Source organism: Mirounga leonina, unplaced genomic scaffold (genome assembly GCF_011800145.1).
Source record: "Mirounga leonina isolate KUSES-001 unplaced genomic scaffold, KU_Mleo_1.0 Mir_177, whole genome shotgun sequence".
Lineage (NCBI taxonomy): Eukaryota > Metazoa > Chordata > Mammalia > Carnivora > Phocidae > Mirounga > Mirounga leonina.
Window position 1 is genome coordinate 5,150,098 of NW_023270459.1, and position 13,059 is coordinate 5,163,156.

Below are 13,059 nucleotides of genomic sequence, written 5' to 3' on the forward strand. Positions count from 1 at the left end.
TCCCTCTCTCGCTGTCTCTCTCTGTCAAATAAATAAATAAAATCTTAGAAAGAAAGAAAGAGAGAGAGAGAGAAAGAGAGAAAGAGAGAGAAAGAAAGAAAGAGAAAGAAAGAAAGAAGAAAGAAAGAAAGAAGAAAGAAAGAAAGAAGAAAGAAAGAAAGAAAGAAAGAAAGAAAGAAAGAAAGAAAGAAAGAAAGAAAGAAAGAAAGAAAGAAAGAAAGAAAGAAAGAAAAGAAAGAAAGAAGAAACTAGGGGTGCCTGGGTGGCTCAGTAAGTTGTGTCCGACTCTTAATCTCAGCTCAGGTCTTGATCTCAGGGTCATGAGTTCAAGCCCACTGGGCTCCATACTGGGCTTGGAACCCACTTAAAAAAAAAAGTACTATGAGAAAATATTCACAAAACATACATCTGAAAAGGACTTGTACTCAGAATATATATATTCCTACAACTAAATAATAAAAGACTTTTAAAGTAACTCTCAATTCAAAAGCTGAGCCAAAGACCTGAACAGACTTCATAAAAGAAGATATAAATGGCCAAGAAGCAGACAAAAAGCAGCTCAACCTTATTAGCCATCAGGGAAATGCAAATTAAAACCACAAGATACCACTTCACATCCATTAGAATAGCTAAAATTAAAGAGACGAAAACGCCAATTATTGGCAAACATGTAGAATAATACATCCCTAACATTTCTAGTGGGAGTATGAAAATGGCACAACCCCTTTGGAAAAGTATGGCAATCTCTTACGAAGTTAAACATACACTTAGCCTATGACCCAGAAATTCCACTCCTTGGAATTTACCCAAGAGAGAAATGAAAACATTTGTCCACAAATGACCTATACGAGAATGTTCACAGCACAATCTATCAGTGTGTGAATCTACCACAACTTGTGGTAGATTCATACAATAAAATCCTACTCGGCAATAAAAAGGAGTGAGCTACTAATAATATGTGGATTAGGGGCGCCTAGCTGGCGACTCTTGATCTTGGGGCTAACCATGAGCCCCACGTTGGGTGTAGAGATTACTTAAAAATAAAATCTGTAGGAGTGCCTGGGTGGCTCAGTCATTAAGCGTCTGCCTTTGGCTCGGGTCATGATCCCAGGGTCCTGGGATCGAGCCCCGCATCAGGCTCCCTGCTTGGCGGGGAGCCTGCTTCTCCCTCTCCCACTGCCCCTACTTGTGCTCTCTCTCTCTGTGTCAAATAAATAAATAAAAGTTTTTTAAATAAATAAATAAATAAATAAAATCATTTAAAAAAGACACAGGGACTTAAAAAAAATAACATGTTTAGCAAAAAAAAAAAAAAAAAATCAGCCACAAAATAGTATATAATCTATGACTTCATTTATATTAAGTTCTAAGAGAGACAAAACTAATCTATGGTGGTAGAAATCAGAACACTGATTGGGCAGATGTGATGGGAAATACTGGGCATCAACTAAAAAAGGGCAAGATTAGAGTTCCTAGGGCGTTTAAATTTTTCTGTATCCTTGTTAGGGGTGTGAGATACATAAACATATACATGTATCCAAAGTCTTTGAACTACATACTTAAGATCTGTTTGCTGTACCATCTGTAAATTGAACTCAGTTACACACACACACAAAGATAAACTTGAAACATTTTGTGCCACAGTAAAGAAGTGCTCGAAGACCGATGGAGACTTGCCAAAAGGGCACAGGGACCAACCCAAAAGGACCTCCTCTGGCCAAATTTGTGCATCAAAAAGAGTAAGGACTGTACTGCAAAACATGTCATGAAAAAAAGTCCATGAGTCAAAATACTCATAAGAGAAAAACAATTTTGCCCCCATTCAAGTTTAAAACTTTTCTTACTAAAGTTTGAAAATACGCCCTGGGAAAATCCCCCTCTACACAGACCTCACCCAATTCCCACAGACAGACCTCCACAATCAAAAATGATGAAAACATGTGAAGAAATAAGGTATCATGGCCAAGAGTGAGGAGAAACAATAAACAATTGAAGTAGGACTTCAAAGACATTAGATATTAGGATTATTGGATACAGAATACGAGTATTTAATATGCTTACAAAATAAAAACAGATGTCCAAAACCTGAGACTACAAAGACTTCTTGGACAGGACGTTAAAAGCGGTAACTGAAAACAAAGATAAATTGGACTTCACTAAGAATTTCTCTTCATCAGAAGACATCATTAAGAAGGTAATGAAGCAAGAATAGGTTAGGAAAAGAATTTACAACACATATATCCAACACAGAACTCGGTATCCAAGATGCATACAGAACTCCTAGAAATCAATAAAAGTCAAACAACCCAATTTAGAAATGGGCAAAAGACTTCATTTTACAAACAAAGGCATTCAAATGGCCAACAGACATAAAAAGGTATATGAGTCTCCACTACTCATCAGAGAAATTCCCATTAAAATCTCACTAATAGGGGCACCTGGGTGGCTCAGTCGTTAAGTGTCTGCCTTCGGCTCAGGTCATGATCCCAGGGTCCTGGGATCGAGCCCCGCGTTGGGCTCCCTGCTCGGTGGGAAGCCTGCTTCTCCCTCTCCCACTCCCCCTGCTTGTGTTCCCTCTCTCACTGTCTCTGTCAAAATAAATAAATAAAAAATCTTTAAAAAAATAAATAAAATAAATAAAATATTTAAAAAAAAAGAAAGAAAAATAAGTATAAAGATCTGTCAGGCGACATAGACACAATACAACAGTTTTATTTATAATCACCAAATTATGGTGATCATCAGTACAGCTTAAAAGTCATGTACTGATGACTGGAAGGGACATAAGGTAATCTTCTGGGGTGATGGAAATGTTCTATACCTTGATCTGAATGGTGATCACATGGGCACATAGACAGGTACAAATGTATCAAGCTGTAATACACTCAAGATTAGTATGTTTTACACTCTTCATATATTTCCAATCTTGATAAAAAGCAAGACACTATCAAAAATGTTGAGGCAGATTTGAAAAAAGGACCAAAGAGAACTTCTAGAAAAAAAAAAAAAATCCAATCAATGAAATGAAAAACTCAATGAAAGAGTTCAATAGGAGATTAAACACAGCTGAAGAGAAGAAAATGAATGATCTGGATCCTAGTTTCTGGAAGACAGATCTGAGGAAATTAAACAGAATGGGAGACAGAGAAATGGATAATATGAGAGGAAGAGATTAAGAGACACAATAGAGGGGCACCTGGGTGGCTCAGTTGGTTAAGCTCAGGTCATGATCCCAGGGTCCTGGGATGGAGTCCCACATCTGGCTCTGAGCAGGGAGCCCGCTTCTCCCTTTCCCTCTGCCCAACCCCTCCCCCCTCCGCTTATTCTCTCTCTTTCAAATAAATAAATACAATCTTTAAAAAAAAAAAAAGGGCGCCTGGGTGGCTCAGATGGTTAAGCGTCTGCCTTCGGCTCAGGTCATGATCCCAGGGTCCTGGGATCGAGTCCCGCATCAGGCTCTCTGCTCCTTGGGAGCCTGCTTCTCCCTCTGCCTCTCTCTCTCTCTCATGAATAAATAAATAAAATCTTAAAAAAAAAAAAAATCTTAAAAAAAAAAAAGACACAAAAGAATGAGAAAGTCTAATACTCCTAATTTGAATTCTAGAAATAAATAATAGAATGGGAAAGAAGCAACTTTTGAAAATGAAATAGCTGAGATCTTCCCCAAATTGATAAAAGACCTGAATCTTCAGGGGCACCTGGGTCCAGGCTCAGTCATTTAAGCCTCTGCCTTCAGCTCAGGTCATGATCCCAGGGCCTTGGGATCAAACCCTGCATTGGGCTCCCTGCTCAATGGGGAGTCTGCTTCTCCCTTTCCCTCCCCCCTGTTCATGCTCTCTCTCACTAGCTCTCTCTCTCAAATACATAAATGAAATCTTAAAAAAAAAAAAAAAGAGTCGCATGCTCTATTGACTGAGCCAGCCAGGCGCGCCTACATTAATGAATTTTTTAATGTGAATCCACCCTAGGATTCTTCAAATAAACTCAACTTGGACAGAATGCATTATCTTGATTAAACACTGGTGAATTCAGCTCCGGAGGAAAAAAAGATGGGAATAAAATAAATAGTACCAAAGAAAAAAAAAAAATCCCAGAACTGAGGGGGCAAGTCTCCAGTCCAAGAGGGCTCCGTGTGTGCCCAGGGCACCCACAATGGCTAAAAGCCTACACCAAACACAAATAAGATATCCTAAGTCAGGCTTCTGTATTGTACGACGTCAGAAGCACCACTGCATTAGATCTACGTAAATGGCGCCACCGTGTGCAGAACACGGCCATTTCCAGACGCCATTATAGCCAGGATTTGTGCAACATGGCAGTCCTCCTCCCAAGAGTTCCCCAAAGGAAAACCTGGATCACACACAAACGCGAATCAGGATGGCATCAGAACGTAGCCGCGACAGTGGCTGCTGGAAGATGAAACCATGACTTCAAAATGCTGAGGGAGGGGTGCCTGGCTGGCTTAGCCCTCGGGGAGTAGGACTCTTAATCTCAGGGTTGTAGGCTCAAGCCCCATGTTGGATGTAGAGATTACTTAAAAATAAAATCTCTAAAAAATAAAAGGTTGAGTGAAAATTGTTTCAAATTTAGAAATCCATTCCAAATCTAGTATGAGGGTAGAATAAAGGCATTTCAGACATAGCAGAATTCAGAACACTGACCTCCCATGTGCCCTTTCTAAGAGAACGATAGCAAAATCTTGTAGGCAGCGCTTCACAGCTTTGATTCCTTCCTTCTCCTCCAAGTTGTTCAGTATCCAATCTTACCTCAGACAACCTGGTTCATTCAAGGGAAACCTGAATCCACTCCCATTATCCATGGATGGGCTTGACTAGTATAAAGGTAACTCCTCTTCCCTTATTACGGTATTATTCAGAGACTCAGGCAAGTCAGTCAATCATAGCTCTCCCCACCACTCAAGAAACTGGTTCAGGAATGGATGTGTGAGATGCTCTGGCCAATGACATACAAAAAGATATTTGCTAGGTGCTTTCTGGGAAAGAAGTTTCTAAAAACATAACTAGAAGAGATGCCCCCTCTTCCTCCAGACTAGTGGGGTATCACAGAAGTCTCAGACATTTCACCACCATAAGAGAAGTTGCCCTAAGGAAAAAGCCAAACCCAAGGGAAACCCAGCCAAGCTACTCATAGGGCCTGAGGCACTAGATCAATCCCAACCTGAAGCCAGCCCTATCTCTGGGCTCCCAGTTCATTAAGCCAAAAAATATTTTCCAAGTTTAAGCCTCCTCAGCAGCTTCTCTGTCATGCCCAGCTAAAAGCTTCCAAGAGGGCGCCTGGGTGGCTCAGTTGGTTAAACGACTGCCTTCGGCTCAGGTCATGATCCTGGAGTCCCTGGATCGAGTCCCGCATCGGGCTCCCTGCTCGGCGGGGAGCCTGCTTCTCCCTCTGACCCTCCCCCCTCTCATGTGCTCTCTGTCTCTCTCATTCTCTGTCTCAAATAAATAAATAAAATCTTTAAAAATAAATAAATAAATAAAAGCTTCCAGGAAATAGTGGGTTCAATTCATGGAGTATACATGGGAAGACACAGAATGGGCACTCCACAGGGGTCCAGAGGACAACCAACTCAGACTGACGAGGCTTCCAATGGAAATTCAGTAGGAAGCCTTATATAATGGAGTCTCGGGGGGTGGGGAGGGGAGTGAAGATAATGATGAAACAAGCCAATACAAGGGGGAAAAAATATTAAAAAAAGGAAGAAAAAACTCCAGGAAAAGTAAAAGACTATAAGGGGGAAAAAAAAGGTGGGGGGGATGTAATCACAGTATAATTCTTGGCTCTGCAGTGAATTTTTAAATAGTCAAAGTAACATAAACCTTGTTGACTGACTTAACTGCAATTTATGATGGGAGTACACTGAGAAAACGGAAGGAAGAGAAACGGGCAGTATAAGAACCTGTTCCTCATCTGTCATAACAAAAGTAAGGCTAAAAGTGACACATCCCTGCTTGCGTTAAATAAATAAATAAATAAATAAATAAATAAATAAATAAATAAATAAAATCTTAAAAGAAAAGAAAAAAGAGCAGTATATGCATGTTACAGATACGAAGGTGTCTACTAGATTCTAGAAATTGCTAAAAAAATACCAAGTGGTTGCCGCTGGGGAATGGGACCAGGAGTGGAAAGATGAGCGGTTTTTTGCTATTGCAAAAATAGCTTCTCGGGACTACCTGACTTAACACTGTGCACGAATTACACTTCTATAAAATAAAACATTAAAATGCTTAGTGTAGGGCGCCTGGGTGGCTCAGTTGGTTAAGCGACTGCCTTCGGCTCAGGTCATGATCCTGGAGTCACAGGATCGAGTCCCGCATCGGGCTCCCTGCTCGGCAGGGAGTCTGCTTCTCCCTCTGACCCTCCTCCCTCTCATGCTCTCTGTCTCTCATTCTCTCTCTCTCAAATAAATAAATAAAATCTTTAAAATAAAATAAAATGCTTAGTGTAAATAAATGAAAGACATTTGCTTGGGGACAAAGCCTGAAGGAACGGTAGTAGAATTAAGAGTGTAGATTTATTAGGCTGATTGGGTAACAGCTACTTTTTTCTTTTTAGAACTTTGTCTAGTTACAGTATAACATTTATAGTTTATACTGTGTGTCAAATTGGGAGAAAACGTAAATTGCAAGGAAAAGAAGTATCAGCCCCACACCCAGGCAGCCAGGAGACATCAGCAGCCTGCACAGGACGGACGCCCCAGCGCCGAGAGCCCCAGGGGCAGCCTTTCCCTATGGCCAGGAGCCTCTGCTCCCTGGTTCCACACCTCCCTCCCTGGGGCCCAGCAGACCCCCCAGGGGCCTGGGCCTCCCAAACAGTCCAGGCCCGGAAGGAAAGGGGCTACAACTCAGCCTCCTCCACTCTCCACCTGGGCCAGAGCTGGGTGGCCCATCTGCTTGGGACTTAGGTGCAAGGGGGTCCGTGGTGCAAGAGGGCCAAGGAAGAGGTGACCTACCACAGGAGTCGCAGGTGAAGCAATCTGTGTGGTAAAGGCTCCCCATGGCCTGGCACGCCTGCCTTGCTCCGTAGATGCCAAGCCCACACTGGATGCAGATGCCTAAGGGGAGAGGCAGGAGAGAGCCGAGGTTAGCACCAGGACTGTGCTGACGCTGCCTGACCTTGGGCGAACGAACTTGCCAAGGCCTCCGTCGCTCAGTTACTAACGGCGGGTATCCTGGGTTTTGTGCTCGGGGTTGTGTGAGGATTCAAAGAGGTAAGGACAGTACCCAGCACAGAGTCAGGGCTCACCAACACCGTCCTTGCCAGCAAAATGCTAATGACACGCGGGGCGCCTGGGTGGCTCAGTCGGTTAAGTGTCTGACTCTTGGTTTCGGCTCAGGTCATGATCTCAGGACGGTGAGATCGAGCCCCACGTTGGGCTCCGTGCTCAATGCAGAGTCTGCTTGAGATTCTCCCTCTCCCTCTGCCCTTCCCCCTGCTCCCATCCGCTCGTGCGCATGCTCTCTGTCAATAAATAATCTTTTTTTTTTTAAGAATTTATTTATTTGAGAGCGAGACAGAACAAGCAGGGGGAGCAGCAGAGGGAGAGGAGGAAGCAGGCTCTCCGTTGAGCAAGGAGCCCAATGCGGGGCTCGATCCCAGGACCCCGGGGTCATGACCTGAGCCAAAGGCAGATGCTTAACCGACTGAGCCACCCAAGCTCCCCTATTAATGACATGTTAATACTAGAAAGTCATTCTGAGCCCCTTCACCAGTGACCTGTTCTTGGGTTGACACAAAATCCTTTCCGCTGTCTCTGAGCCAGAAAGAATAAAGAGCACACAGACACAACCAGGGCAGGGTCACTGAACGCCCCCCCCCCCCCCACCAGCCCTGCTTTCCTCATCTGGAGCAGAAGGTGAATCTATTCTCTTGTTTAACCAGCACGTCGGTCAACTTGCTGCGCTGCCACATGGTTGAGGTGCTGGAGATTCCGCCATGCACCAAGAAAGTCCCCAGCCTCAAGGAGCCTCTGCGCCCGTGGAGGGGGACAGATGACAACAGGTAAATAAGTGCTATGGAGGAAAACAGGGCTGACTAAGTATCTATCTGAGTGTGTGAGTTTTAAATAGGATGATGAAGGAGAAGGCCCCGGTGACAGGCTGGCATTTGAGCTAAGGTCTAGAAGAAATCAGGGAGGAAGGTGCCATGCAAGCATCTGGGACTCCTGGATGGAATCGAGGACCACCCCTAGCAGCACAGTGCCCAGCAGGCAGGGAAGGGGAGGTAAGGAAAAGGGTGACCAGCAATGCCAGGGACCCAGAACGTGGGCCGCCAGCCCGGAAGTCCTCTTCAGTTACCCAGGGTCTCCCACACCCCCCAGGGCATGAAGATGGGCTTCTAGACCCTAAGTCTGCTGGCTGCTCCAGGACATGCTGCCCTCACCCTCTCTCTCCTGCTTTCTCCCAGATCTCTCTCGTTAGCATTTAACCACGCTGAGCCTCTCGCCCATCAGCGCTGCCCCGAGTCAAGAAAGCTCAATCCACACTCATTTGTCTCCTGACTGTGCAGACCTCCGGGCCTTCCGTCCTGACCCTGCTCTAGAGGTGGACCGGCTCCTCCTTTTTCCTTTCCAGGATCTGACCCACACCTAGCTTTCTGGTTCTTCTCCCATCCCAGCCCTAGTGGGAGCTCCCTGCACTATCCTGGGCCTCCCATGCCTCGGCCTTCCCAGGGGAGGGAGGGCCAGCTCGGATGCCCTCAAAACCGGGCAGACACGTCAAGGCGGCTGAGGGGGACCCAGGTGAATGGAGAACAGAGCCTCGGCTGTGGATGGCTACTGGGTGGGAACGCAGGCCCAGAGTTGCTAAGGGGTCAAAATTTTCAAAAGAAGCTAGAAATCTAGATTTGTATGTGAAATCTTTCCACCCTGAAATGAATTACTAACTTACACGTTTTGAACATGCAGACGCCAAACACACCAGGCCCGCAGGTCTCCACATGTGGCTGTACCCGGGCTCCCCGGGGTCCCACCCACGGCTCAACGCCTCACCCCCTGCCAAGGGCTCCTGGCGCTCTGCCCCAGCCCAGACCTCTCCCCTGAGTCACGGATCCACCTCCCAGCTGGCCCCAGACCACTGCAGGTCCGGAACAGAGCTCTGGATTTCCCACAAAACTGCTCTTGCCTCCGGGTTCCGGCTCGGGAGACAGCACTTGCGCATAGCTGGGTTTCAGGGAGCATCTAGGTCTACCCTCTCTTTGTAACCTCCAACGCTGAATCTCAGCTCCTCTGTTCCCTAATTGCCACTTCATTCCCTTCCCTTCACTTCCACTGGCCTGATTCAACGTCACGAATTCTCATCCCAAAGGCCATTTCAAGAGCGTCCTCAACACCCGGCCCAACAGTCCATCCGGCAAACTGCTGCTAGACTCATCTTTCTAAAGTGAAAATGACCAACCGCCTCCCCCTTACCCTTGTCCATCTACTCCGAACACCTGACCTTGTCACTTTCCTAAGTTACCAGAATCCGTGGTGAAGAGTGGAAGTCAGTCGCCCCGTGGGAAGCAGGACGGGAGGCGGGACAAGAGGAGAGGCTATGACTCTGTATGATTCATTTTTGCTTCTTTTTGCTTTTTTTTTTTTTCTAAATACGTGCTTGCATCACTTTAATAAAAAGACACTGAAGAAAGAGAACCAGGAGCACAGAGTCCACACAAAATTCAGGGAGTACAGCATTTCGGAGAGAGCGGACTCCACCTGTAGGATGTTAACAGTGAGAGGCCAAGGCCTGGCAAACACCGGCTGGGCTTGGGCGTCACCAGGGTCCTGTGCAAAAGTCGGCTCAGTCCCATGAGGGGAGACAGACAGCTGAGGGGAGACTCCAAGCGGGAAGGGTGAGCATGCAGCAAGCCTTTGTGGCCATACAAGGGTGGGTTTGCTTCTTCCTCGCCTTGTTTCTTTTCTTTTCTTTTTAATGGAAGACGCTTTGTATATCCTTATAACCAAAGAAAAAGGGCCAGTGGAAAGAGGACAGCCGAAGGTGGAGGAGTTGGGGGCTGGAGGGGAAATGACTGTGGTCCTCAGCTCTGGACGTGGACTTGACACCCTGAGGTAACAGGCAGCCTGCAACTGCGAACCTCAACTTTCTCCGCAAAGTCGAAAGCAAGCACAGGAGCCAGAGGGACAGGAAGATTGTTGAGGGAATAAAAGAGGGAACGGACCAAGGCTTAGGGCGACGGGTGGTGTCCAGAAGATCACAGGGGGTCAAGACCATCACCCCACCCCCCACCCCCAGTATAACAGCAAGAAAGGGTGCTGGGGCACTGATTCGGAGTCAGGGGTCTGCAGGGCAGAGGGGATTCGAGGAACCAGAGAGTGAGACCAGGTGGCAGTCAGAACTGAAGACTGCCCGAGGACGGAAAAACAGGGTGTGGCCCTGGGAGGAGGTGGCTCTAGAGAAGGAAGGGAGGTCACCAAAGTTAGAGGTTCTGGGGGAAAAAAAAAAAAAGGTTCCGGAAGCCCGAGGCTGTTGGCTGGCTAAGGGCAGCGGAACTTGGTGAGGAGACGTGGGAATGTTCCAAAGATGTCAATGAACGGAGAGAGGGACCAGGAGGTCAGCAAGTGTCAGGGCCAAGGAGAAGGGGGGATGGCACAAAGAGGAAGAAACACATGGAGCATGTGGAATATCAGACAGCCCTTTTGAGCTCATGCTACCTGCCGACTTCCTTTTGTAGAACTATGCATTATTCAAGTTGAATTGGATGACATTGCCCCTTTTTAGAGCTCCCAAAACTCAAATTGTCAGCACTAAGTTATCAGCAATTCAAGCAGATAGTTGCCCATATTTTTATAAATTAGGAAAATGTTACCTAGATCTGGTTTCCCTTGGAAAAAAGAAGACCTACCATCCCTCGCCTCCCACTCCTCGGTGGCTCCCACGGGCCCCTTTAGAAAGGATGACCCACCAGCTTCAGCTCTTCACTCTCCCACTACCTGGTTGGTCTGGCCACCTCAGCTTCACACAAAGAGCCATGAGCAGCGGCGGAGGCTCACAGAACCCACCCCGCCCCGGGCCCTACAGTGCAGGGGGACAGGACACAGGCATTTTCACCTGGAGAGAGCACAGGAGTCCTTTTCTTAAAAAGACCACCGCAGCTTCGGCTCCTGGCACCTGCCCAGCAGGAGAGGCAACAGCTTCCTGACCCATCTCTGCGCTCCCAGGCCACCCGCCTGGCAGCCCCAAGACCTACCAAACCACACATTCTCACCCCAACTCTCCAGATGGGCCTGAAACCCTTCCGGACGAGCCCCCTCCCAAAGGCAGACCGACCCTGTGGCCCAGACACTCCCTTGAACACCTGAGCCCTCCCAGGTTGTCACCCTGGGCGCAGAGTGGAACAAAGCGCATCCTTACTCGCCTCCCTTGGCCCACATTCTTCCTCCTGCGCGGAATGCCCCCACCTAGTCACACACAGCCTCCTCCTCCCTCAGGATCCAGTTCAGGGCGGTCCTGAGCTGCTGGCTGGAATGAATGCATGAAAGATACAAACCCCTGGGCAGCCTCCGTCCTGCTGGGCAAGATAAGCACTCCCACCCCCGCCCGCTCAAAGCCAGGTGCCTCCGCCTTCCTCCTTATTTATCATTTATCCGTAAGGGAGGGAGGGACCGCAGTTAAGAGTCCTGCGAGTTATCCAAAGAACTTTAGGGATGGGGAGGCCAGGGTCAGACTGGGAAACAGAGGCTGTCAAGAGACTGGTGCGCTTTGCAACTGCTGCGAAGCAGGACTCCCTTTGCGAACAGCCCATACACGCTGCACAGCCCAGAGCGAGGACAGCCCAGTGTGACCGGCTTGGCCCCCTTACACCTCAGGGTGGGCTTCCCCTCCCTCACACACTCTGCCCCCGGTCACTGCCATTACCAAAGCTTCGGTCAGGAGGGTCCCGTGGTACCCGGCCCAGTCCACCTCCCTGCTCCTGTCCACTCCCCACACTGCCGGGGGTTACGGGAACACCAGCACGGCGGGGTCCTGCACTGCCGATCACAAAGCGCAGTGCAGGATGAGCAGAGGCAAGCGCTAAGGATGAGGAAGAAATGATCCGAAAACGGCTAATTCCGCCGGCCGACATGGCTGGTTCCTCAAGTGAGGAACAGTGAGTGCACCAACTCACTCGGCCAGAACCCCTTCCTCGGCCGGAGACTCACAGGCGCAGTCGCCGCTCTAAATAAACCTCGGACCCTGCGGCGCGCACTCGCCCGCCCACCCCTCCGAGACACGCTCTTCTCCGCGCGGCCCACCCCGGCGGCGCCGGGGGGCTCGGGCCGGGCGCGGGGGGCGGCGCGGCCGGGCTCGCTCACCGAAGTAGTCCCGCGCCGTGCGCGCCTCCAGCGCCCGCTCCAGCTCGCGGGTCAGCGCCTCCAGCCGCCGCTCCGCCGCGCTCGGGCCGCCCTCTCGGCCCGCGGGCAGCTGCAGCGAAGGCAGAGGGAAGGGGGTCGGCCCCGCAGGCTCCGGGGAGCGAGTCGGCGCGGGCCCGGCGCCGGGCGGGAGCAGGTCGGCGTAGGCGCCGGCCGAGCCGCGGGAGCCGAGACTGGACACGCTGGAGCGGGCGCTGCCCACCGACGGCGGCCCGGGGCCGGGGCGCGGGTCCGAGCGGCCGGAGCGCGGGCTGCCGTGGCGCTGGTCGTAGCCCAGGCTGATGCCGCTGGAGCGGGCGCTGCCGCCGCCGCCGTCGGAGCCCGCCAGGCTGGCCCGCGGGCTGCCCGCAGGCTGCGCGCTGAGCTCGGGGGCCGCCGCGCGCCGCGGGCCTCGCTCCCCACGGCTCAGTCCGTCCGGCCCGGCCTCGGGGCCGCCGCCGCCGCCCTTCCCTCTGCGGCCCGGCGCCTGCGCCGCCTCGTCTCCCGGCCCGGGCCGCGGCCCCCGCCGACCCCGGCCTGGAGGGTCGCCGCCCGCCTCCAGCTCCCGCAGGGCCAGCCCGGCCAGGAGCAGGGCCGCCTCGTCCGCGGCCGCCCGGGAGCGCTGCATGGCCCGGCCCGCCGGCCCGGCGCGTCACCTCCGCCTCCGCTTCCCGCCGCCGCTCCGGCCGCGCCGCCGCATCGTCCGCCCC

The 13,059-nt window shown here is 50.0% G+C and overlaps 1 protein-coding gene across 2 annotated transcripts in view; it reads right to left on the minus strand.

The window, feature by feature from the left end:
* The window catches only part of WTIP (WT1 interacting protein), a 30,489-nt gene extending 17,478 nt beyond the window's left edge, over positions 1-13,011 (minus strand). For both annotated transcript variants that reach the window (XR_004682547.1, XM_035023469.1), the window contains exons 1-2: positions 12,314-13,011; positions 6,974-7,075 (exon numbers count right to left, since the gene is read on the minus strand). Coding sequence is in view for 1 of the 2 variants with exons in the window: in XM_035023469.1 (XP_034879360.1) it covers positions 6,974-7,075; positions 12,314-12,977 (766 nt within the window). In the remaining variant the exon portion in view is untranslated. The remainder of the gene's footprint in view (positions 1-6,973; positions 7,076-12,313) is intronic.
* Between the last annotated feature and the right edge of the window lie 48 nt (positions 13,012-13,059).